Below are 27,516 nucleotides of genomic sequence, written 5' to 3'. Positions count from 1 at the left end.
GATGTGTATTTTGGGGAGGGTGGTGTCATAAGGGTCAGCATTGCTGGCTTCCCAGTGCTGGGGCCCTGAGTTCAATTCCTGGGGTGCTCTTTGTGTGGAGTTTGTATGTTCTCCCTGCGTTTTTGCATGGGTTTCCTCCGGGTGCTCCGGTCTCCTCCCACAGTCCAAAGGCGTGCTGGGAGTTTAATTGGCTTCTGGGAAAACTGGCCCTTATGTGAATATGTGAGTCTGTCTGCCCTGTGATGGACTGGCGTCCCATCCAGAGCGTGTCCCGCCTTGTGCCCGTTGCTTGCTGGGATAGGCTCCAACTCCCTAGCGACCCTGAATTGGATAAAGAAAAATGGACAGGTGTATAGTGTGTATCTAGAACTAATGTCTGTGTAACACTCCAAAAAACATCACCAAAATCAGTCATCATCTCTTTAAAGGTGGTATTTAAAATAATGTTTCATAGTGTGCTCTTTCAGAATACTTTATGAATTTGCATATTTTGGGCCGTAAGTTGTGAACGAAAGGGTTAGTTTGCTTCTGTGAAGCTGTGTTTCAGCAGTTTGATTAGTGAAAAGTCCAGCACTATTTAGTTACTACTGTATATAATTAGCAGTATGTCTGTTTTTGGATGCATATATCATTAAATAACATTCAATATATATTTGCAGATGTAAACGAGTGTGAGAGCAACCCCTGTAGCCAGGAATGTGCTAATGTGTATGGATCGTACCAGTGCTACTGCCGCCGTGGTTACCAGCTGAGCGACGTGGATGGAATAACTTGTGAAGGTAAGAATTTGGACAGCAAACTGTCTTCATACCTGGACTGTGTTTCTGTAACCTATGCAGGTTGGCCTAGTGAAAGGTCTGCTGCGTCTTTAAGAAAAAAAAAGCGTTTGCCAGAAAAAGTCCTAAAAATGTTTGTTTGAATTACCCTGAATTGTTTTCAGCTTGCTTCTGATGCTGGTTCCATTTCGCTATATATCAGCACATCAACGTGAGGTCAGAGCGCGTTTGAAATACAGTATTTGTACCATTGCCTTTCGAAAATGTATATTCAAATCTATACTGAAAAATCCCTCATTGTGGTTCCAGTCCCCCCCATCCGTTTTTCTTCAGATGTCGTGTTAATGGCTCTGCAGGCAGAGCAGATGTTCTTTATAAATATTGCCTTTTCTTGGCTAGATATTGACGAGTGCGCTCTGCCTACCGGTGGTCACATCTGCTCCTATCGCTGCCACAACGTCCCTGGCAGTTTCCAGTGCACCTGCCCCACCCACGGATACACGCTGTCTCCTAATGGCCGCACTTGTCAAGGTGAGGAGCTCCCAGTCTCAGGGGGTTTTGCATCTCAGGTGGAAGGTTATACTTCGCTGGCTCAAAATATACATGGCTGTATGGCAAAAAAGGCGGAGGGAATAAAGGCAACAACACTATCCTTTGTGTGTTTCTTATGCTGTGTTTTTTTTTACTGAAACACTGCTGTTACAGGCCAAGCAATGAAAGGCATGAAGTGGCAGCGGTTGGCATAGTAACTGCACTGTGGGGCCTTTCATTTTCCAGAAATGTACTCGGGTTCTTAGTTTCCAGTGATTAAAAGGCAGTGTTGGGGATGTTGGCGATACCAAAAAAGGTGGGAACTCGGAATTGAAAAAAGAAAGAAAAGAACTCTTCAGCTGCTCAGCAGCTTCCCTGGCCTGTCTCGTAATGGGCCTTTAGTTTCGTTTTCTGGTCATTCTTAAATCCGGGCCTCCCCTCTTAGTCACCCCTTGGCTCTCTGGCTCAGCGGCTTAGACCATCAGCACGTTTGGCTACTCTTTCTAGGTCTTTCTCGCGGAGCTCCCTGCCGCGTTGTACACAACCTCTCACCGGCTACATCGCACACCACCTAAGAGTGGAAGAATAAATCGGGAGGAACCCAGCTGTTGGCTGTCCTGACTGTACGGACAGCTGACACCTCTCAGGAAGGGATTATAGCTGACTGCCTGTCACAGGCCTGAACTCTAGGTTGCAGTTTTGAAAGATGTCTAAACCCCTCAGGGCACTTCCAGCTGGCTCATTAGCTCAAGTGCTTGCTCAGAGTTCAGGTTGAGCCATATCACCAGGCATTGCCGGTTCAAGACTGGGCTCTGTCACTAGCTGACTGTGACTGGAGTACTCCTATGCAGAGGCGTAGAGTAGGGAAGAGAGTGATTCACATCGGTCGACCTTGAACGTCTCCCCGTTCAGAGCTGCCGGATGCTTCCAGAGTAGCGGTGACATCGGCGAGGGATGTACTGCCCCTCCAGTTTGTGATAAACCTCCTGTAGAGGCACTGGCGGAGCTCACAGCGAGATGAAAGGTGAAAGTCCCCTGACAGATGAAGAGTGGCTTGTGTCCTCATTCCGGTCAGGAGTGGTGGCTTTGAGGCCATAAACTCTTAAACAAGTGGCAATTCCACATCGGCTGGGAATATATATATATAAAAAATGGAGATTCTAAATATTGAAAAGGGAGAATGCACATATCCTTTTAACAACTGTTGCTGCTAAGAAGTATCAGGCGAGAGGCTGGCATTGCTTCTGGTCTCATTTGCGTTTAAGAACTCAGTGCAGGACAGTGTGGAAGTGATGTTGTGCATTCTAGGGCCATCTTTTAGCAGTGTCTGATTGTAATTCTCAATAGTGTTTGGGATATTTTCTTGGTGAGGTGTGGTGGTGCAGTGATTAACATCGCTGCTTCACAGCTCTGAGGCTCTGGGTTCAATCCCCGAGGTGCTGTCTGTATGAAGTTTGTATGTTCTCCCTGTGTTCATATGGGTTTTCTCCGGGCGCTCTGGTTTCCTCCCACAGTCCAAAGACATGCTGGTAGGGTAACCAGCTTGTTGCTTGCTGGGATGGGCTCTGGCATCCCCACAACCCAGTACGGGATGAAGCAGTTAGAAAATGGAATGATGGATTTTTGCTGGTGACTTTAGTTGGGAGGCAACTAGAGAAACACATAGGTTCTGCTGACTTTACAGCTGTGTAGGATATGAGTAGTGGAAAACAAAAACACCTTAAACTTTGTGAGTGTTGGAGAAAAAACAGCAGTAAGCCGGGGCAAAAAAAGAAAAAATCTCACCCATGTTCTCTGCCCAGACGTCCCATCAAAACAATGAGAAAGCCACCAGAAAGGATTAGCTTTTCCTTTTGTTGTTTATACATATTTTACACATTTGTTGTCTCTGAATGTGTGCAACTTTTTTGGAGCATCTCAATCCTCAGCCCATTCTTTAGGATACATATGTGGAAGGTGGGTCTGTTGCATTGTGCTGAGACTTAGTATCTATAATGTGGTTCTGTGCTCTATGGTGGACAAGGGAAAAGTGGAATTACCATTTGAATTGTCACATAAACTGATTCAGCACCGTGATTGCTTGTGCTACAATTGATCTATAATTGATTCACCACCTGCTGATTATTTTTTTTAATTTGCATTTCGCTACTGCTAATTTATTTTTTAGGTTCTACCACCATCTTTTTTTTTTTTAAATGCGCCTTTTGTGTTTTTTATAGATGTCGATGAGTGTGTAACGGGCATGCACAATTGCTCTGGCTCGGAGATCTGCTTCAACATCCAGGGGGACTACCGATGTCTGGCATTTGACTGTCCAAAAAACTATCACAGATCTGGGGAATCGTGAGTTTTTTTTTTGTCCTTTTCCTTGTAGTAGCTGTTTTGAGGAGAAACAAAGCTTGTTCTAACTTCTAATCAAAATGGTTTTCCATCAGTACAAAAGAACACAAGTTCCTGTTTTTGCTCTGCACACTATTTCAGCTTTTATGACTGAAACGCATCGGAAAATGGAAGTTCTCAATCATAAAATTTTATTTCCATGTCTTTCTTGTGGGTGCATACCACTGGTTCGTAAAAGCATAGGCATATGTTTTTCTAACTCTTTGGGTTTTTGAAGTTGGTGAACTTGTGCTTGCATGTACAGTACTTAGTCAAACGAGCTGTAACAATGTCAGGTTGGCAGACCTTAAAAATGTCAGAGTGGGGAGGTGGAGTCGAATAGGTAATTTTGGTTAATACATTTTCTGATATTTTCCACTGGAAGGTCACTGGAAGGTTGACCTGCTTTTTGATATCTTTCTTTCCTAGAATTCTCTGTGCAGACTGACTGACCTTTAAAGGCACATTTAGGAGGTTTCTGAACATCCAGCCATACTGTAGTTCATCCCATTACTGATTTTGCGTGGTGTTCACTTTCACAGCCGAAATACTTATATGTTAAGGATATATATATACTGTAGGTAATTTTCATATCCAAGCCACATTGTCCCGTTAGTCCAGAGCTAATAGATAGATAGATAAGACTTTCTTAATCCCGTAGGGAAATTGATGTGTTACAGCAGTCCAGCCCAAGACAAACAAAAACAAACCTCAAAATAGTTATAAAACAAAAGGCAACAAAATAAATATAAAAATAAATAAATTTTAAAAAAGACATAGGTGTGTGCAAAATGTGATTATCATAGTCACTGTAAAAAAAAAAAAATATGTGCAAAATGTGCATAGGTTTATACAGACTGTCCAAAAAGTACCATGGAGCAAACATGCTGTCCATAGACAAGCAAATGAAGGGCTAACAGTCCTAGCCTAGGGCAGTGTTATACTGTACATCCCGACAGCCACCGGGAAGAAAGACCTACGGAAACGTTCCCTTGAACACCGTAGCTGGAGCAGTCTGTTGCTAAAAGTGCTCCGCTGCCCAGTAACAGTCCCATGAAGCGGATGAGAGGCCTTGTTCATGATGGCTGTGAGCTTGGTCAGCATTCTCCTGTCCTAATGGATAGGATGTCGGTCCATTGCTTGGTTTAACCCCCAGCAATGCTCATCCCCATTTATAATAATAATTCCTTACACTTATATAGCGGTTTTCTGGACACTACCTGTAAACTCTTTGAGTGGAATGGGTACTCCCCTCCACCACCACCAATGTGCAGCCCCACCTGGATGATACGACGGCAGCCGTAGTGCACCAGTACTCTCATTGTTGAAAATAATTCAGTAGTTAAATTCTAATGATTAGATTTGTTGATTTAACTATAAGAAAAAAAAATGCAAAACAAACTTTAGTTACAGTTAATTAAGATGCAAATGTGATAATCAGTTCTTGTATGAATGTTGTAAGTGAATTACAAAATTAATGATAATCATTTAAACAAAATGCAGTAGTACTAATGGCTTAATCACACATTTACTATTCATTATTTCCTTAGATTAAGTGATGAGAATGAGCAAAATCGACATCATCTGGATGAATCTATTTTAATTGTTTGTTTTAAGGAAAAAAGAGATAATCAAGGTTTCAGTGCTGGTGAACCTTCAATGGGATATATAAGTATATCTGAAATAGTTCATTTTCATGAAACAGTTTAATTATTCCTACCATTTTATGGCAGTCTCAAACATTCAAATCCAGATCAGTTAATGATCTGATGGTTAAGAAGCAAAGATTTAAGATGTCCTGCTTTGGTTTATCATTTAAAAAAGAAAGGCAATGACTGTTTAATTTTTGTTTATTCAGAGTAATTTACATGTATAATGATCTTGTGTCATTTCGAAACTTGGTCAATGCATATATTATAAGCAGTTTCATTTTTCTTAAAACTGAATTCAAAGGTTAGATCTCAAGTATATCAATACAATTGAGGTTGGTAAATACTGCCTTAATGCATCAATGTATTTTATAGTGCACTGTGATCTCGAAACAGTTACTGCATCTCAATGGTTAGAATTCTGAATTGCCTATTGTATTAAGAGGCATTTGAAGTTAAAGTAATGATGATCATAACTGTGTGCTATGTGACAAACCCATGGGCGTGTCATCAAAAGATGTTTAAAATATTCAGGTCCAGGTCAACAGACAAACACAGCTGTGAGGTTAAGCTCCTTATTGCAATTTATTGTGTGGGAAAAACAAAATAGCACAACCCAAAAATACAACAACATTTTCTCCTCTTTGAGCTACTAACTAAACCTGTTCTGGAAGTAAGTAACATGGCCGAGCAGCAAAAGTGTATATTGGCCTCGATGAAGAGTAGTACAACTTTCAGTTGTTCTATTCCTAAGAACTCACAGATTCCTTTAGTCCTTGTGCCTCTGGTGAGTGATGTACTGCCCACTGCCTACTCTCATACAATAAACATGCTTCTGCTTCACTTGACCAATTGGAATCCAGACAGAACAGCAGCTCATTCCCCCAGAGCTGTCTGGGAAATGTGGTCCCTACAGGGTTGTGATCTGACAACAAGTACTGGTAGTAATAATAATAATTGCTTACACTTATATAGCCCTTTTCTGGACACTCCACTCAAAGCGCTTTACAGATAATGGGGACTCCCCTCCACCACCACCAATGTGCAGCATCCACCTGGATGATGTGACGGCAGCCATAGTGCGCCAGAACTATCAGTGGGGAGGAGAGCAAAGTGATGAAGCCAGTTCAGAGAGGGGGGTTATTAGGAGGCCATGATTGGTAAGGGCCAATGGGAAATTTGGCCAGGACACCGGGTTACACCACTACTTTTTTCGAGAAACACCCTGGGATTTTTAATGATCACAGAGAATCAGGACCTCGGTTTTACGTCTCATCCGAAGGACAGCGCCTGTTTACAGTATAGTGTCCCCATCACTATACTGGGGCATAAGGACCCACATGGAGCGCAGGGTGAGCGCCCCCTGCTGGCCCCACTAACAACTCTTCCAGCAGCAATCTTAGTTTTTCCCAGGAGGTCTCCCATCCGGGTACTGACCAGGCTCACGCCTGCTGAGCTTCAGTGGGGCTGCCAGTTGTGAGTTGCGGGGTGATATGGCTGCTGGTAGATCTGTTATTATTTGGTAGGTCATTTGGTAACTATCTTTGTCAAAACATCATAAATATTATAAGGTGAATTACAAAGTTAAAAGGAGGCGCTTACTTAGTTAATCAATAATTCATTATGGGATCAAAGATCAAGTAATGCACCATTAAGAGACATCTTAATTGAATAAGCAAAATAATAATAGATATCAAATGTGTGTGCAAAACTATGAATACAAAATTGTCCTCAGGAGAACAGTATTTTACTGAACTGGGCTTTTTTTCTGATTATTTTATTTTCTTGGGAATCTATGCTTACTGGTCCAGTAAGCCCTATTGTCCTGTGTGTCTGATAATCTCGTTAACAAGTGGCCGTGTGGGTGCAAAGTACGAGTAGAGGCACTGTTGTTCTTTGGCAAATACATAAACTAAAGGAAGACATTGCTTCTTTTCTGTCCAATCACCTTCTTCTGTTCTTCATTTTTTATTAAATGTACTGTAACATGATCTACCACCTGTGTTCATATTTACAGTCCCTTATAGTGTCTCCCTATGGCATCCCATTTTGTGAAATTATGAAATGGTGCACACGCATTGTCTTAAACTTTGTATTTTATTCACAAACATGGATCTCAAATTGAGAACTTCTCAAGACAAGACACGCTGCAGTCAATAGCTGCAAAATCTAAAGAGAACAAACTGGAGTATGTCGATTGCATAAGTATTCAGACCTTTGAACTCAATATTTGATGGATGTAGCTTTGGGTGCTGTCAAAGCTGCGGGTCTTCTTGGGTTAGTCTCTGCTAATATTGCTGATCGGCCAGATCGGTGCCCATTCATGGTGGTATATTTGCTCAGACTCCCTCGGGTTGCTTGGGGATCACTCATGGAAAGTGTTTTTCAAGTCTTCCCACAGACTCGCAATAGGATTCAACTTTGACTGGGCACCTCAAGAACATTCACTTTTATTTTCTTAAGCCACTCCAGTGTATCTTTGATCTTTGTGCTTTCCCCCCAGTTTTAAGTCTTTAAGTCTAGACAAAAACATTTTCCTCGAGTATTGGCCTTTAGTTTTCTCCATCCATTTTCTTCCAGTGCTCACAAGCTTTCCAGTTACTGCTGAGAAGATGCATCCCTATAGCATGGTGCTTCCACCACTATGCTTGACTGTAGGGATGGTGTTCATTGGATGGTATATTGTTGATTTTGCACTAGATGTATTGCTTTGCAATTACACTAAAAAGGTCAGAATTCCACAGAAAAACCACGTTTTGCCACATTTCTAGTATCACTTGAGATGCTTTGTGGCAAACTACATGTGGGATTTGAGATGGGTTTTCCATTCTGCCATACAGTCCTGTTTTTTGGAGTGGTATATTGTTGACAAATGGACATTGTCTTCCATCTCAGCCAACTCTGTAGCTCTTTCAAAGTTGTTGTTGGCTTCACAGTAATAATTATAATTCCTTACACTTATATAGTGCTTTTCTGGACACTCCCAAAGTGCTTTTCAGGTAATGGGAAATCCCACTACTGCCACCAATGTGCAGCCCCCACCTGGATGATGTGACAGCAGCCATAGTGCGCCAGAACACTCACCACACACCAGCTGTCAGTGGGGAGGAGAGCAGAGTGATGAAGCCAGTTCATAGATGGGGATTATTAGGAGGTCATGACTGGTAAACGCCAGGGGGAAATTAGGCCAAGAATTCCTTACATTTATATAGCGCTTTTCTGGACACTCCACTCAAAGCGCTTTACAGGTAATGGGGACGCCCCTCCACCACCACCGGTGTGTAGCCCCCACCTGGATGATGTGATGGCAGCCATAGTGCGCCAGAACCCTCCCCACACACCAGTTATCAGTGGGGAGGAGAACAGAGTGATGAAGCCAATTCAGAGATGGGGATTATTAGACTGTGATTGGTAAAGGCCAGGGGGGAAATTTGGTCCGGATGCCGGGGTTAAACCCCTTCTCTTTTAGAGAAACGCCCTGGGATTTTTAATGACCACAGAGAGTCAGGACCTTGGTTTTACGTCTCATCCGAAGGACGGCGCCTTTTTACAGTGTAGTGTCCCTGTCATATTGAGTATTGAGATTCACCAACTTCCAGATGTGCTTTTTACTTTTTCTCGTGGCCACGATGGCTTGAAATTAGAAAAAATCTAATGATAGGTTTAATATCCAATATACAGATGCTAAAACTGCAATACCCTTTTTACAGCTGACATCAGATCTTGAATGTTAAAAAAAAATCTTTCTTCGGTAGCCTTTCAATATTATTTATTTGCAAGATCTTTCCTGTAAAATTCCAAATGGAGCTCTACATCATGGTGGAAGGAATTTGCGAGATATTAGAATCCAGATTCTGCAGTATTTTTAATGAGGTGCTTTTAAATTTTCATTGTAGTTTTGTGCGTTTTAATAGGTGACCGCAAAATACTGAAACGCTTACAGCGGAACAGTTTGTCTTCTTCTGGGTCTCAAAGTATGCAGTAAATATTTTCATCAGTGCTTTTACAATGACACAAAAGAAATTGAAGGCAATTCCGAAACAAAAGACAGTTCGGGCAAAACAACATTCTGCTGCCCTGATCCTCTCTTTCCTAAGAGATGAATAACGTCTTTGACTGTCAATGTATTGAAGCAGCGCCCTTTTTCCATAAGATTGTCGACGTATGTAAAGGCAGGTTATGATTTTCCAAATGATTTTCAGAATAAAAAAGGCATAGCAAAAAAAAATTCTTCTGTACACGAATGGTTATTTTTATGTATTTGCCGTGCACATCACTAGTTAAAGCAATTTCTGAGCTGCCCAGATGTACTCTAGCTCACTGAACCTTGAGAAATACAGTCTCTGCTGCTGTTGCTGACACTTTGGCTCTGCTTGCTGGGCACTGACCTAACTTTCTCCTTCTTTCTTTTTTTTTTTGTCGTCTGTTTGTTTGTTTGTTCCGTGTTTCTCCTTCTCACTTTTCTTGCAGTCGTTGCGAGCGCTTGCCTTGCAATCAGAATAGCGAGTGCCTGGCCCAGCCCTTGAGAATAACCTACTATCACCTCACTTTCCCTACCAATATCCCCGTGCCCACCAATGTCTTCCGCATGGGCCCTTCTAACTCCGTGCCAGGCGATGACATCCTCATCACCATCGTAGACGGCAATGACGAGGGCTACTTCAGCGCGCAGGAGCTCAGCAATGGTGGGACAGTTGCTGTGCAGAGGCCCATATCCCAGCCTCAGGACTTCCTACTCACAGTGGAGATGAAGCTCTTCCGCTATGGCACTGTTAGCACGTTTCTAGCTAAAATCCATGTCTTTGTCACAGCTGAGCAGCCGGTGTATACCGACGCGTCTCAGTTTTAAAACGCAGTGTGCGGCGTTTTCTTCTTCTTGATCATCTTTATTACCAGTAGGCCTTTGAGAACTACAAATGTGACGAGTCCAATTCGCAAGTAAGTGTGACAGATCTTTGGCAGCAGTTAACAAACACGGAGGCAGCAGCACCTCACAGGCGTTTTATGAGAACTCCCACAAGAGTTGAGAATGTCACTGGTTGCAGTTTGTGCAACCCATTTCAAAATTGGAGTGGTCATAAAATCCGATTCTGCTTTTGCCCGACGCTACGTTGTAAAAAAAAAAAGTCAAAGCAGATTTAAAAAAAAAAATCTCTCTGGACATCCATCATCTGATGCAACCAAGGCAGAGGCTGAGCTCATTTTGGCAATGTCTCATCTCAAGAGCATGAGAAATAACCAAATCATCCAGGGAGGTTCCTAGACACATGGAACCAGAGTCTATGCAAAGAGTTCTGGGTTCCCAGGCAGATTTTAAGAACTTACACCGAATACAATGAAGAAACAGGCAACATTGTAGGATTTAATCTCAAGACCTAAATGTCCCGTTAGCCGATTCTGATCTTATGAAGCCAAAAAGTAGCGAATCGCAATTAATTCAACACATTTATATATTGATATAACATGTATACATCATTTTACTTTGTACTTGATTTATATTGTTTATTAAATTTTACTGTGTGTTCAATCGCATTACATCTTGCAAGACCTGTTGTATTGACTGATGTATTATAAGAGTGCCAGCGGGTTACACATAAAAGTATGTGTAATTGCATTGTGCTGAGGGGGCACAAGGGGGCAGTGTAGGGCAGTGAAAGGTTCTGCCATGACTGTTTTCTTGGCTTCTCATGTGGACTGTTCTAGAATTGCTCTTCTCGGTGTTCATCATTCTGTAAGGTTCCATTTTGCTTACATTGTTATCAGAGACTGTAATATAATTACAGTATCCATACCTATGCAAAATATTTTTTCCATGGAACACATTGGAACACATTCCACTGAGCACATTGGCATGATATTGTATTATTCAGTGAAAACGAACTGATCACAATATGCCCTCTGAAATCCTGAGAACTAACTTGAATAGAAACAAAGATCTGCTCGCTACGTCCGTTCCCGAGCTGAGCATTATGTGTTTGTGGAAAGTTCTCTCCTGCCTGTAACATCTTTTGTAATACACCCCATCTTACATTTAAAACTTAATTATAGTTCACATTTTACAAACATTTTCTTGTAAATGGGTAAAATATCAAATAAAAACCTCCAATGATTTTGACCGGGTCTTTTGTCTTGCTTATTCCAAGTTTAAAATGGGTCAGATTCTCAAACAGTCAACAATAGCTAATGCAGGGAAGTGTTCCCAATTTTTTTTCTTGACTCTCCTTGTCCTGGCCCACCATCAGATTGCTAATAGCGTTTTTCGGCCGTTTTGATCACAACTCAACACCATGTTGTAAATTGGGTCACATGATGACAATTATGTGAGGCAATATTATGTCCCTTGGTGTTAGTTCAGCGCTTCTTATTAGCAAATAATTATCTCAGTGCATTCTTTCATATTTTTGAAGTGGAGATTGGGGAGTCAATGTCATTTTTTTGCTAAATACTGTTACCGATGTACTGAAATACTCAAAGTATACTTTAAATTGCATTTTAGGTAGATCTGCACAGTTTGGTATTATCCCAAAGCCTCTCTGTAGCTGTTGGAGTATTTGATACATGTTACCACTACCAATTTGATATATTACTTATCAGTTTGAATTTATTGAATGCACTACAGTCTTGGTCACTGAACTAAATGTGAGGGATAAGCAGTGGTTTCTACATCAGGTTCCTTCTTAATTTCTACTAATTACCCTAACCTGGATTGACGTTTTTCTCCTATCATAATAGCCTGGAAGAATCCAGGACATTTTAAATAATTGAAATAGAATCCAGGACCATGATTTCTTTTGTTTGGAACTTTTTTAATGACCTTTATTGTGTCATTGGAAGCAGTGTTACTAACTTAAAGTCTGACCATGTCAGATCTCATAAGCTCAGCAGGGCAGGACTTGGTCAGCACTGGGATGTGAGACCAACACAGGAAATGCAGGTTGCTGCTGTAAGTGATGTCTGCAGACCAGTAGGGGGTGCCCTACTCAGTATTATCACACCAATAGCCCAGTGGAGTGACCAGGGTCACCATAAGTGACTAGCTGCTTAGGAACAGTAGGAGATACCATCTGTTGGAAGACATGTTAAACCTAAATCCTGTCTATAGAGCATGATTATTAAAGATCATATGGCACTTTTACAAGAGAGTAGAGGTGTTAGCAGGGTGCATAATATAGCTTTCCCACTACTATTTCAGTTTCTCACTGCTCCACCCGATCAGCTGTGTAATGGAGCTGCTGAGCTTCACTCAGGTGGATGCTACGTTTCAGGTGGATGAAGTGGGTCCTGTCCTCTCAGTTAAGCACTTTGAGATCCTTTGGGGGTGAAAGAAGCTATACAAGTATTGTGCAACGAGTGATTTATACTATACAAGCATCTAGTGCAAGTGTTCACATTACTCCTATCCTGGAGTCCTTGCACTGGCTTCCGGACAAATTCTGTGTAGACTTTAAAATCCTCATGCTCACCTTTAAGGCTCTGCATGGCTTGGCACCTCAGTACCTGTCTGAACTATTATCGCCCTACTTCCCACCTCGCAACCTTCGCTCTTCTAATTCTGCTCTCCTTACTGTCCCCCAAGCCCGCCTACATTGTATGGGTGACAGGGCCTTCTCCTGTTATACCCCCAAGCTCTGGAACTCTCTCCCCAAGGATACCAGAGAGTCACCTTCTCTAAACTCCTTCAAATCCAGACTCAAAACTCTCTTCTTCAGAAAAGCCTTTACTTAACTGGTTCCATTCTTCACCCCTCTGCTTTTCCTATTACCACCATCCACGGTCTCCTCTATATATTGTAATTGTGTTTTATCTTGTGTATTCTACTTATTTATTGTTGTTGTCATCCTGTAAAGCGCTTTGAGAAGCCACCTTTAAAGGCGCTATATAAAATAAAGTTTTTATTATTATTATTATTATTATTTACCTGCAGTGAATAATGATATGCTCCACTAGTATTTGCTGTGGATAAGGTGTCTTCCCAGATCCCTGAAAGGTTTAAAACATGACAGTAGTCTTTCAGACCAGCTCCTCGTGTTATGAAACAGGTACAGTAATCAGCCGGTCCAGTAGAATCCACACTTATACACATTCTGCTGCTTTTACAGCCATATAAATGAATCTGCCCCATGACTTCAGCAAGTGGAGAACTGCTGGCGTGTGTCCAGTACTGGGAAAGTGTACAGACCATGCAAGGATGAAATAAAAATAGCTAAAACATTGTAGGTCAGTTTCTGGGCTGTGGCTTTTAATAAGTGTAAATTCAGACTGGCCCTGACCGAACTGCTATAAGCAGAGGAAGAACTTCTTTGGTGGGGATTTCCGTAAAATAAAAATATGGTATTTTATGGTCTGACATTGAGTTATGGAGGGCTTGGGTCAGGCTGGTGGTCTGCACAATTTGCGGTCAGACAGCGGCGCTTTTCAGAAAATTAATGATGTAGTGCTGTGTTTGCTTTGGTGTGTTATCAACTTGAAGACTATAAATAATAATAATAAAAATTTACATGCGACTGAACTGAAGACACTTACCGACCTCTGTTTTTGTGTCCATTGCTGTGCTTTTTTTTTATGGCCTGCTGAGTTGCTGCTGCATTCTACTTTATTGTGGTCTCAGTCTCGAAAGAGACCCTCATCTGCTTTTGGGGGGGAAAGAAAAAACAGAAATTGATGTGAAGGAGAGAAATTGAGATCCACATGTTACCATTTTTTCCCCTCCCAAATAAGAGACTGTCATTAGGAGTTGTACTCACTGACTGGAAAATTGCAAGAGTAGCTGTCTGCAAAAACATTTAGCCATTGGCTCGTGGTTAATCATGCTCTAGACAATATACTGTAGGGAAGTGATAAACCCACTCATCTAAATTACAGGATACGTGCGGAAAAGTTTAGATTTTAGATTGAGGGAAATTAGGCTGCAATTATAACAAGCAACTTCAAAGAAGAACAACTGGTAATTCACGGCTTAAAGAATATCGTTGTACCCAAGATTTCATTCTTGAGCAAAGGAAATCAGGAAAATGTAAATAGAAGTGCAAGAGAACAAAAACAAATCAAGACATAGAGCATTTCGAATTGGCAACAGGTACGTTTCTGTGCACATGAGATATGGTGAGTGTCTGTAACAGGCTGCCCAGACATCTTGTTGAACAACAGAAAGAGATTGTTAAATCAGTTAACTACAATACTTGTAACCCTGTTTTATAACCTTTCTTTTATACTTCTACTCTAAATCAACTATTTCCAACTCTGATCCTGAGTGATCCCTGCATCTTCCGGATTTTGATATATAGCTGAGTTCTTAAATGCAAACTTAACTTATTTCAATATCAGTTTGAGGCATATGTTTACTCTTGCTTTCAGCTCTTATAAAGTTAAATGGAATTTGTAACTTGGATCAGCTGAATTTGACGTTTCAGAACATTTCTGACTGTCAATTTGGGTTGATACAAGTTACAGATCCCATTTAACATTTTAAGAGCTGAAAGCAAAATTAAAAATATGCCTCAAGCTGAATATTGAAATAACCTAGTATTTTTAATTTCAGTTGAAGTTCTGCAGAAGCCAGAAAAGCTAAGCTGCTTATTGTGGGGGGTAATTGATACAGTCACACCCACATGTGTCTGTTCAATGTGCATTTATGACCTACTGAGAGATGTTTAAACAATGATAAAGGAGTGATCTCTTGATAAATTGAGGAGAAATTGAAATCCTATATTCCGAAGTTGTTGGAAAAACACTGGAAGAAGTCATTTGAAACCACAAACTGAGCACAGAAACAGTTCAACAAAAGTCAGAGCAAGATAAAAGCATCAATTACTGTAGCACCAGTGATGGCCTGTACAGTACAGTAGGAATACTGTAAATACCAGCAGTTGCAGGATTCATCCAGAACCAGAGTTGGGAACTACTGATATAGATAATGGAAATAAGCATGCATTTCTCCATAGCTCTCTCTGTTTCTTGGCGTATTTTATGTGCTTTTGTCAGAATAGATTATTTACCAAAACAAAATCTACTCCCAGACAAAGGACTGCAAGTATAAGTGATGTCTGTTGTGGCAAATGATGTCTGGAGTCTGAAATAACAATTTTTGGAAACTAATGAGAATATAACTAACTTCTTGTCTAGCTATAAAGACAGGAAAACAATATTTGTGTTCCACATCCATGAGAGCATATGCAGCGTGTATGCAGGAATCTTCTGGGCAACAAAGATTTCATTGTCGTCTCGGTAACGAAAGAGGGTCTCTGGGTTTTCAAGCTGTGAGAGGCCTGGAAGATGTCTTCACAGAGTAAAAAGATTTATCAAGTAAAACAATAGGAATGGAAAGTACAAAAAAAGTCATCACCTAACCTTTTATACTTTATATCAGTTTCTTTGCACCAAAAGACACGACAAAAGTTTTTCTTTCTAAAATGGCAAATAAATCAAAGCCGTAAAAGATGCTAGGCGGCCATATTTTTGGCGGTGTCCTTTGTTTCAACCGTTTTTAATATCCTTACTCAAATCTGTTTTATTTAGAAAAAAAAAATATTTATCATGATAATATTTGTCTAGTGAGCATTCCTCTCTCCTGCTGTGCTTCTGACTTGTGGTGAGCTGCCCAATGTATTTTTTGGGCTGCCTTCCGATTGTGTATTTCATGGTGGTGTGCGGTTTGACATCGCTTATTATAGGCCCAGGGAACTTAACATTCCTGTTTCCTTATCTGCAGGATTCGAATGGACAGAACAGAAACCATCCGCTGTGTTAAGTCTTGTATGCCCAGGGACGTTGACTGCATACTGGATACTGTCCATACCATCTCCTATACAGTCATTTCCCTTCCCACATTCAGAGACTTCGCCAGACCAGAAGGTAGGGAGCTTTTCCTTATTTTCCATTTGTATTACAACATTCTTATTTTTAAATGGCTCTTTGCATTATCTAAGCAATTTTTCCAAATTCATAATTTTAGAACAGGAGTTTCTAACCCATGTCCCGGAGACCTCCGGGGATCTGTTTGGCAGACATTTGAAATACCCCCTGATTATTTAATCCAAGCAATTGTTAGTTTTCTTAGTCCAGATGAATGTGATCTGTAACCAGTGTCTGAAGACAGCCGTTGAGCCCGATTATGTGGGGCTCTGATGATTGTGTTAGAGCAGTTTTTTTGCAGCCTTTGAAGATTTAGGACCATTTTTTATTGCAGTGACTCTCAAGTGCGCCAACATCTTAGGGTGTGCACTGCTTGCGTCTTCCCGAGAGTCAGTGCGTGTCGAACGAATCCGCCCTTTGTTTTTTGGGATTGAACAATCCCAAAATTGAGGCCTCTTTTAACAGTTTCTTCCTTTTAAGTCCTTTTTTTAAAAGCAAGTGCTCTGCACAGGACTTGTTTCGTTCAGTCAACATTGAAAGGTGCACTTGACATGACTAGACTCCTCTCAGTAGCTGTGGGATGGAGTACAGATGGGAAAGCCTGATGTCATACACCAGGTACATGTATGATCCATCCATTTTCCATTAACTTCCCAGAAGCCAATTAACCTACCGGTATGTCTTTGGACTGTGGAGAAACCGCTGTAAGCATGGGGAGAACATGCAAAGTCCACACAGATAGCATCCCAGGAACCAAACTCAGGGGCCCAGCCTTGTGAGGTGACAATACTAACAAGTGCACCACCACCTCACCCTTGCCGCAGATGTGTGTTTTATTAATGTTCTCTGGAACTCTTTGTGGCTGCTGCAGCACAGACTTGCTCACCTATTAAATGGCCTCTTCTCATAACCCATCGTAAAGAGTCGTGGGAAGTAAGAAAGCAAATTAAGAGGTGGCGAAGCTCTATAGCCTACTAAGAGGCCTGCACCGCCTGCCACTGACCACTAGCTTTGATTGGTCAGACTATACTTCTTTTGAATTCCCTACGTCATTGAGAGGTAGAGTTAGTTAGAGGCAAAACTGGAATGGAGTAAAGAGGAACACAGCCTGCCCGAGGAATTTAAGTGCTGTAAGAACTGTGCCAGTAACAGCGTGACCATGAAAAGACTTTCATCATCAAGATTGCGACAAACCTTCTCCAGTGTTGTGAAAAGTGACCATCTCTGATACATCACTCCTCTCCGCCGTGTTGCTCGCTCTCTATATACTTTCAAGAAGCCTTTACAGAAATGCTTGTGGCGTTCTTTGTGCTAGCTTGGAAAGCCCTGCGTGAAGACTAGTATGAAATGAAAACTGCTCTGAAAAGAAAATAAAGCTAGAGAGAAGATAGCAGATGACACAAATTGCCCCATGCAGGATTAAAATAACAGGGCCGCAAATTTCATGGTTTGGTGTTTAACATGACACCAAAAGCTAAAAGGAATACATAAAAAAACCCTGAATAAGCCATGATTAAGGTTACTGGATTTCCAGAAGTCCAGGGTGAGTGCCAGTGAGGTCTGGCTGGTGTATGTGTTAAGGTTGTCACCTTCCAGAGGGATTGAAGGACCAACCAGGATGAAAAAGAACTCTGAGGGATAGTTGGGCTTGGATGTCCTCCTTGTAAGTGTATTTTGAATGTGTTTTCACTTTTTTTTCTGGCAAAAACAAGTTCAGTAGGAGTAAGAGCACCCAAGACTTTAGCATATTGAAAGGTTTGTGGAGTTTTACTCACAATACATTTGGCTTAACCTGCTTGGCTGAGGGATGACCTCCCAGCCACAGGACAAGGAGGCTGGGACTCTTTTGCAGAGAGAGGAGTGACCAAGGGGCAGCTGGAGAGGTGGAGATGGGGTGGAGCAGGGATATAAGAGATAAATGAGAGGGAGAGGAGGGGATCACATACAGGATTTTTAATCCACCATTTTTGGTGAGGAAATGAAGTCAGGACTGATTACAAATTACTGACAGCTGAGGTGGATTGAACATAGCTGATGTCATCCCTCCTGAACTTCTTTATAAACTCCATATAGCATAGGAAAGAAGTTACTGCTGTTTTTCAGTGTTTCTAGCAAATAAAAAAAAAGGTTGTTTGTAATCTGGTTAAAATCAGAAGTTTGATTGGACAATGTTGGTTAATTGTATAGCATACAGTATATAGTTACTTTGCAGCCAGTACATTTTGAGACATGCAAGAAAAAAATAACCTTTAAAACCCATCCTGTCGAGTCCTGGTGGCTATGGAACGAAATTGTCACTCTTAACTACACACACAGGTTTATTATTAGTTTCCTTTTTTCATAATCTCCTTGTTTTTGAATAACACATTTTTTAAATCCATTTGATTTCTTAAATAAATAAAAAGTCAGCATGTATTAGGCCAACCATGATTAAACAGTAAAAGGACTTATTTTTTTACTTATTTGGAGAGCTTTTTAAAGAAATAGAATGTTGCCCAAAATGTGAATGTTAAATAAATACACCTAAATATGTACCAATGGGCTGGGCAAAATATGGATGACTGCTGACCTGGATTTAATTAAAGTACAATTGTCTCAATGACAGAGAAATAAAAAGCCAAAGAACGACAAAATGGGATTAAGTCACAACATTTTGGTGTTTTATGTAAAGAAATAGCACTTTTAAATCAGTGTGCCTGATGCCTTGTGTTTAGTTTTATTGTCAAAAAGTAATTCAAATACCAAATGTGTGGAAAAAGCTTTGAAAACAGAGACATTTTGTTTTGAGCTCTGCCTTTGTAGGATACTGTGTTTCTCCTAATAATCCTCCACAACGCATTGTAAAAAAGCAAGAAAGTATGTTGTCCGTAATTGTGCCCAGTTCTGTTGAGTGCATATTTCATTTCAATCAGGAGGTTGGTTCAAACTCTGGTAAAGACTTCAGCATAGATGTAAAAAAAAAACCTGAAGAGTTTATAAACAGAATTTTCTAGAGCCAGTGTCACAGAGTCCCTACAAAAAAACAAACTAAACAAAAGGGACTGATAGTGAATCATCTTTGCTTTGGAAAAAAACCCACTGGTGATTACCTTCACCACTGCAACATTTTGGGAAAGTTATTTAGCTTTAAGTTTGTATTTGCTTTTACATTTAAAAGCTTGTTTTGAAATATGCGTAAATAATCAATTTTGTTCTGATTCTGAATCTCTGTCCCTTTGTCATTTTACTGTCCAAACACCCTCCCTAAGGGAGACATACCTCCTATGTTGCCAGGCTAGTTAGTCAGACTGAACTGCGATCTATCTTTTCATGGCCTGGCACAGAAACAGACATTCAGCCAGCAGTAGAAGAAACAAGTTTAAGATTCCACCAATCCATTTTCAGGAATCACTTAGTTCAATACAGTATTGTGGTGAGCTGGAGACAGTAGATGTGAAAGGCAAAATACACTTCAAAGACACACCAGTACATTGCAGGGCATGCAAACACGTACTGTACAAGTTCCCTTACAGGGCAATTCAGAGACACCTTCTAACCTAGACAGCACGTCTTTGGACTATGGGAGGAAACTGGGACAACCAGAGAAAACCCACCCAGCCATGGATAGACCGTGCAAACTCCACCGTTAAGGTGCTCCAAGTCCCCTTACAGGGAAATTCAGAGATACCAACAAACCCAGACAGCACGTCTTTGGACTATGGGAGGAAACTGGGACAACCAGAGAAAACCCACCTAGCCATGGATAGACCATCCAAACTCCACCCTTAAGGTGAGAGAAAACCCACCTAGCCATGGATAGACCATGCAAACTCCACCCTTAAGGTGCTCCAAGTTCCCTTACAGGGAAATTCAGAGATACCAACAAACTCAGACAGCATGTCTTTGGACTATGGGAGGAAACTGGGACAACCAGAGAAAACCCACCTAGCCATGGATAGACCATGCAAACTCCACCCTTAAGGTGCTCCAAGTTCCCTTACAGGGAAATTCAGAGATACCAACAAACCCAGACAGCATGTCTTTGGACTATGGGAGAAAACTGGGGCAACAAGAGAAAACCCACCCAGCCATGGACAGACCATACAAACTCCACCCAGAAGGTGCTCCAAGCTGTATTCGAACCCGGGACGCAGTAGCTGTGAGGCAGTAGTGCCAGCCTTCATGCCACTGTTGCCACACAGTGCCATACAGGTGCTAGATGCATCTCTGAAAACATCAATGCAGCTTGCTAGACCAATATGTTCTCATATGTTCTAAACTGTGGAAGCAGAAATAAACAGACACTTGGCAAACAAGCCAAAACTACTCGTCTTTTTCAATTTTATCAACTTGCTCCAGCAAGCCCACCCAAGAAATCCAGCCATGCTTACAATGCTTCAAAGTTATTTTAAATTGATATATTTTTAATTTCTTCCAACAGAAATTGTTTTTCTAAGAGCAGTGTCGCCAGCCTATCCATCAGTCCAGACAAGCACTCCAGACATTGTGTTCGACATTATTGAGGGGAATCTACACAACTCTTTCGATATCATCAAGCGGTATGAAAATGGCATGACAGTGGGTGAGTGGCATTCATTTGTATCTTGGTTCTCTGGTTTTGAGGTTTTGTGATTTTAGTCAGAAGACTCCCGCCAAGCTACAAAGAAGTGTATCATGAATTTTCACAGGACCCCACTGTGTGCCTCGTTTAGTGAAATTAAATTTGCCTCATGACAAAGAAGCGGTTTTCTGACCTAATTTTTGCATTATGAAATTACTCTTGTTCACAAACCAATTGCATATGTTGGGTTTTTTTTTGTAAAGGAACTGGAATCGAATAAAATGATAATTGTCATTCAAAAAGGCATAAATTGTACAGTTTTGTTCTTAGAAGACCAATTAAGGGCTTCTGGGAAACACAAGCGAACGTTAAGCTTTGTTTCCATACCAAGTCATAATATAATGTTAAATCAGCTTTTCAGAAGTGAGAAATCTGTGACAAACTCCTTCTTTCTCCTAATTCTAATTGTGAGTACTAGTTTAATCCTGAAATCTGAAATGTTTAAATTATTTCTGTCTCTGGTGGACTTTTGAACAGGGCATTCAGGTGTTGAAGCTGTCAGCCAAACAGTCTTTATTTTTAAGCTCATTTAACACCTTTTACATGTTGATAAACGTCTTAGGTTAACAAACAAAGAGATCCAGGAAACTTGACAGGGTTGCATAGTTTTATAGTTAGAAAAGACCTGGAGCTATTGTAGACAGTGTCTGCACAGCAAAAACAAGAGACTTTATTGTGAGTGTGCCTATGTGGGTGTTTTTGTGTGTTTTGGCCCTAGATTGTCACCATCTAAAATATTTTTGAAAAACCTGGTGCTCACAGAACCATACTACCACCTTAATTACAATACTATTTACAATCGTAGCATGTAGCATGCAGCAGTTCTGTTTTTAATTGAGTTTCCTATCCTGTGTAATATAGGTGATTACATAATGCAGGGCTGAATTACAGGTGCTGGTCAGATCCCGTTTGTGGTTCTTGTATTGTCCCTTACGTGGGGAGAATTGCAAAAACTGGAATTGCAAAAATGGGAATGTTGGGAAAAAATGCAGTTTCAGGAATTTTCTTATGATTAGAGAACCCAATAGGAAAATGAAAGATTTTAGAAACCTTTGGGGATTCAAATATGGCAAAATTTCAATCAGTTTTCAGGCAAATAGAAGAATTTGGAAAACCAAGGGAATTAAGCAGTATGCTAATTTTATCATCTCCAAGGTATTTGCAGAGGATCTATTTGCACATAATTTAAAAACCAAATTTTTCAAGCTGGAATGATTCACCCACAATCAGACAGCAATAAGCTGGAGCTTTTTCCTAGACATACAGTATAGGGTGCTTTCCCCTCTTAGACAGAACTCTAGTCGCAGGGTGTCACTGGAAAAGGAACAATTTAGAAACAGTCGATAAATCCTAGCCACCTAGTATGTCACCCCAAATTATAGGCACAAATAACTGCAACAATATAAGACTCTATAAAGCAAAACAGAAATGCCATGACTTTATAGAAAAAATATATGTTCCCACGTAATATACAGCAGATCACATTCAGACATGCGAGTAATTGACACTCTATCAAAGTTGTCCACAGTAAGTGTTTCTTCCTTCAGCAGAAGTCCAGTACGTCTTGAGAAGCACACCTGAATGAGGATGAATGAGTCAAAACTCAAAAATAAGCACAGGGTTGACTCCAATTACTGATTCCATTTTGATGTTTTAAGAGCTGAAAACAAATGCACAAATTTACCCCAAAATGGTCTGAATAAAACAGCACAGCAGAAACCAGAAGACACAGTGTTCCTCCAGCACCAGGGTTGGGAACCACTGACCTACATAATCATTCTTCTGTGCCTGTGAGGTAAAAAAGATCAACATTTTTTTAGACATAGCCAGCTTACTTAGTATCACTCTCTCGCCACCAAATTTCAGTTAAGGGCCCCATGTGCAAAACAGGGTGCCAAAAAAATCAAGTAGATAATTTGTCATCATAAACCTTTAAGCAAAGCAATTTGTTCCCAGCTAATTAGGAATTATTTCTTTACATCTTGTCCCGAGCTACAGCTCCTGTGCAATCTGGGGCGAACGGGCAGACATACTCCTGCAGTCAGCTTAACACTAATAGTCTCCTTTGGAAATATTGCAGGCTCGAGTGAAAGTTCCATTTTAACCCGTCTGCCTTGGTGTTTCTTAAGTGCTAATTCTGAATCTGTGTTTACATTTTCATTCACTATTTGGAGTGTATTTTATTTCTCTCAGGGCTGGCACGCAACTGTTATTTTAAAGGTTTCAGGTGAAATAACTCATCTGCTGGTTCATTCCCGCATTGTCCATGAAGACCCAACATTCCTGAAGCATTCCTGTGTTTCATCCTTTACAGTTTTTATTGCAAGATGCCTTGAACTGCCCACCTTTATAGAGAAGTGTTATGCCATCATAGAAGACAAATGCAAAGTCTGAAATCGTGATAAAAGCATCCTAAACAACATCTGATGGAGATACTGTGGATATCAAAAGTCTTGACTGAAATTTCAGCTTCTGTTGATGTAAAGGCTGAAATCAAGACAAATCACGTCAGACCTTTTTTCACCTTTAATAAGATATTGTAACCAACAGTATTTAGGTAGAAAAAAAATTGATCATTTTTAGGAAAAACAATTAAAAATAAAACACTTTCATTGCCTTAGTTGCATAAGTATGCACACCCTTTAACTAATACTTTGTACAAACACCTTTTGCACTGATTACAGCAGTAAGTCTGTTAAGATAGGTCTCTATTAACGTAGCACACCTGGAGTTTGCAGTTTTATCTCACTCTTCTTTGCAGAAGAGTTCCATCTCAGTCAAATTTTTAGGGGATCTCCTGTGCACACAGCCTTCTTTTGGTCAGTCCACAGATTTTGGACTTGATATCCACTGTATATATTGCTGGAATGTTTGCATGGTGTTGGCAAAATCTGACACTTTGAACTTTTAGACTAACCTTTATTTTTTTCAATGGTGCAGAGAACAAGTAAATCTAAGTTTAAATTGAAAGTTTAAGGAATAACCACACACAGCACAGTCTTTCACACACACACAGTGTTCTTAAGAACAGCACAGACATGGCATGAACAGGGTAAAGAATCTGGTAGATTTGCGGTGATAAATTGGGCACAATTGCAGGCCTGGTGGTAGATCAGCATGGCTTTAAACTGTTATTTGTAAACCTTAATTTTACAAATTTCCAAAAAGCATACCACTTACTGCCACAGTGCTTTTGAAAATTATTCACTCCCTTCCAATGATGTCCCTTTTAAAAAGTGTATACATAATTTGTAATTCAACACAATTGGACATAATTGGAACAATGTGTATATTTTTGCAAGATACTGCAAGTACAGAGTTTCAGTTCTGCTGAAGAGATTTATTGCATTATGCTGTCTAATACTTTGCTGTCACCAATTTATTGCACATTGACAAAAATTAGCTCCTGTCATGGTCATATGAGCAGGCAAACTTAAATTACTTCCAAAAAGGACTACAGTTCAGTGAGTTACTAGCCACTTTGTGTGAGGGCAAATTCATGAGATGAAGAGCAAGTTTGTTTTTTGAAAAATCTCAAACAGTGCCTCGCATTTGCCAGAACAATTCTGAATGCATAGACTGTCCAATAACAGGGGAAGAACTGGCAGAATAAGCAGGGTTTCTGTTCTAACTTTATGCAATAAACATTATTTAATGTAGCGCCTTTAAAAGCATGTTCTCAAAATGCTTTACAGGAAAAGTGAATAAAAAACACAGTTGAGACAAACAAAAAGAGTGACACAAAATTAGCACACAGAAAACACATGCAATTAGAAATGTAGAGGAAGATGCAGGAAGCAGATACAGACACCAGTTACATAAAAGCCTTCCTAAAGAAGGTTTTGAGTCTAGATTTGAAGGACTTTAGAGAAGGTGGCTCTCTGATATCCCTGGGGATAGAATACCAAAGCTTTGGGGCGCCACAAGAGAAGGCCCTGTCATCTATAGAGTGGAAGAAAGCTTGGGGGACAAATAGGAGACCAGAATCAGAAGAACAAAGACTGTGAAGGGGGGTAAGATAGGTCAGATAGGTACTGAGGTGCCAAGGTGCCATGCAGAGCCTTAAACCTGATAGGAAGCCAGTGCAAGGACTCCAGGACAGGAGTAACGTGACCACTTGCAAGCCATCTGGACATACTGAAGTTTGTTTAGTGTGAATTTAGATATCCCAGCAAGTAGGGCATTGAAATAATTCATTTAATTAATTCTGGAAAAGACAAATGTGTTGACCAGCTTTTCTGCTGGTCAGCTTAACACTAGAGACAACCTAGGACGTTTTCTGGCAATATTTCCGAGGTGGAAGAATGATGTTTTTACACATGTAGATCAAAGGTCAAACCTGGATCAAATACCACCCCCACATTCTTCAATTTAAATCGAAATTCAAGTGTAGTGCCGTCTATAGATAGAGTTACTGGATTGGGTTTAGATAGATGATGGGAGGTGCTGAGAGGCATGACTTTATTCTTGTCGCTGTTTAAATTAAGGGAAATTTTAGTCATCCATGTTTATTGTGTCAGAGATGCCGTTAGAGCATCTGTCCGAAACTGCTTTAGCGGCGGGTTTAGTGTGGATGTAGCTTGGAGTATCATCAGCATGGAAATGATCATTTAGACCATGTAATTGTAATAGCTGCCCAAGTGGGAAAATGTACATTTCAAACAGTAGCGGGCACAGTATCAAGTTCTGAACAACACCAGACTTTATGAGTCCAATTTCATAATAGAAATCACAAAGACAGACAAAATGTTGGCGATGAGTAAGGTAAGGGTTGAAACAGTGTCTGAAAGTAAGAATAATAAAGATGAACTTGTGAAAATCAGTTAAGAGTAAACATTAACCAAAGACTGGGCATTGCATATCACATTGCTAGTGATCCTTTATGAATAATTAGAATACAAATGCTAGAGTTAATGAGAAAAAGAATTATATCTATATTAACGAATCACAGTGATTGTTGAAAATGTTAGTTGTAACCCTTGTGGTGTAAAGGTAACTCATTTTTTATCCATCATTCCCATGTCTGGGAGTAAAACACTAGATGTGGGGTTTCAGCAAGGGATAGCAGTTATCTGGCAGCTCAAAGGTGATTTTTCATAGATGGATTAACTAAATGCTGAGTACAGAGATCGAGTTAAGGGAATGCTCCCACGTTCCTCAAGAAAATTTGAGGTTTCAGAAAAATGATGATGGATCACTTTACCACATAGCCAAAATGTTATGCACAACAGTGCTGGAGCAAGAAATTATTTTTATGCTTTCTTGCGGTTTATCTTAGACATTGGCAATATTCCATTAGATGGCACATTGGTGAATCGAGCTGTACTCATGGCTATTGGTTATCGAGATGAAGGCAAGACAAATGTTCATTAAGAACATGTTGAGTAATAACCTTCAGGAAAGCTTAATCAGGTTTACAGTGGGCCAGCCCAACGGCAAATCTTGCACTGACAGGAGGAGGATTATAAATGATGATTTAGACTGTACTTAATCCTACAGCCAGTGTGTGGTTTGATCTAGCATACTGTACAAAACCCTTCCTGTGGCGTCATCAGACCTTTAACCAAAGCTCTTAGTATGCATACTGTATCTAGTACCTTTTTCTGTTAGTCTAGTTGAAAGAGTAGAAAGAGTAAATATAAAAAAATGCATTAATCTACAATCTGCACCCTTATTGCAGTAGAAGTTAAACATGCTGGAGAAGAACTTCAAAAGCCTATATTTTGGAATAATATTGCAATTTGTGGGAATAAACTGGCCTCCAAGGAGTCCCACTATACTTATTTTGTAAGTTATACTGCAGAAGATTCAGGATTGCCTCTGTTTTCAGCAACAAGGACTGAACTTGGGCAGGCCCGTTCGACATAATGGTCAGAGTGTGGTCTTCAACATGCAGGTTAGTGGAAACACGTCAGGCCAGGATCAAAGAGATTTCACAGGACCTCAGAAAAAGAGTAGATGATACTCATCAGCCTAGAGAGGATTACAAAACCATTTCAAAACATTCTGGGCTTCACTGTCAATCTACAAATGCAAAATACTCAAGACCACATTGACTCTACCCAGGACCAATTGTGCTGCCAAGATCTTCCCAAGAGCAACCCAGCAACCCGGGAAATCATCCAGGAAGTCACAGAGAACCCCACGGTAACAAATACCGCTTTTTAGATGGTAACATGCCCTGGTCCGTGTCACAGCAGCATTGTCAGGGTTTGTGCTTCAATCATTAGAAAGACTGAATAGGAATGGTTTTCATGGGAGGATAGACAGGACCACAGTCATTGCTCCCTAAAAAACCATTGCTGCCTGTCTCAGGTTTAGCTGAAGAATGTCTGGGCGATCCACAAGACTGCAGGAAAGGTGTTCTCAGGACAGGAGAAACAAAAATACAGAAGAACCTCATCCCGTCCATCATGGTGGTGAGAGTATCATGGCTCGGGGCTGCTTTGCTGCCTCAGGACTTGGACAGCTTCCCATCACTGACAAAACCATGAATTCTGTGTTGCACCAGAAAGTTGTGGAGGAGAATGTCAAGCCATCTATTTGTTAGGAATGGGGACGAAAGTGGGTCATACAGAAAGACAATGATCCCAGAGATACAAGCAGATCTAGAGCACAATGGTGGAAGAAGAATTTTTGCATTTTGCGTGGGCCACATCAAAGTCCTGACCTAAACCTCACTTCACAAGGAATATGAACACCCAAGAATTAAGTGGAACTGAAAGGAATA

The 27,516-nt window shown here is 40.6% G+C and overlaps 1 protein-coding gene across 2 annotated transcripts in view; it reads left to right on the top strand.

The window, feature by feature from the left end:
• Positions 1–27,516, top strand: part of fbln1 (fibulin 1) — a 62,744-nt gene that overhangs the window by 20,130 nt on the left and 15,098 nt on the right. The window contains exons 12-16 of one of the 2 annotated variants that reach the window (XM_015353299.2): positions 660–779; positions 1,176–1,307; positions 3,527–3,650; positions 16,044–16,186; positions 20,607–20,747. In XM_015353299.2, the coding sequence (XP_015208785.2) occupies positions 660–779; positions 1,176–1,307; positions 3,527–3,650; positions 16,044–16,186; positions 20,607–20,747 (660 nt within the window). Of the gene's footprint in view, positions 1–659; positions 780–1,175; positions 1,308–3,526; positions 3,651–9,805; positions 11,451–16,043; positions 16,187–20,606; positions 20,748–27,516 lie in introns of those variants that run through there. The other variant, XM_015353300.2, reaches the window with a different exon arrangement.

The sequence above is a fragment of the Lepisosteus oculatus genome, chromosome 7, assembly GCF_040954835.1.
Source record: "Lepisosteus oculatus isolate fLepOcu1 chromosome 7, fLepOcu1.hap2, whole genome shotgun sequence".
Lineage (NCBI taxonomy): Eukaryota > Metazoa > Chordata > Actinopteri > Semionotiformes > Lepisosteidae > Lepisosteus > Lepisosteus oculatus.
This window is presented reverse-complemented; position numbering and strand designations above follow the sequence as displayed.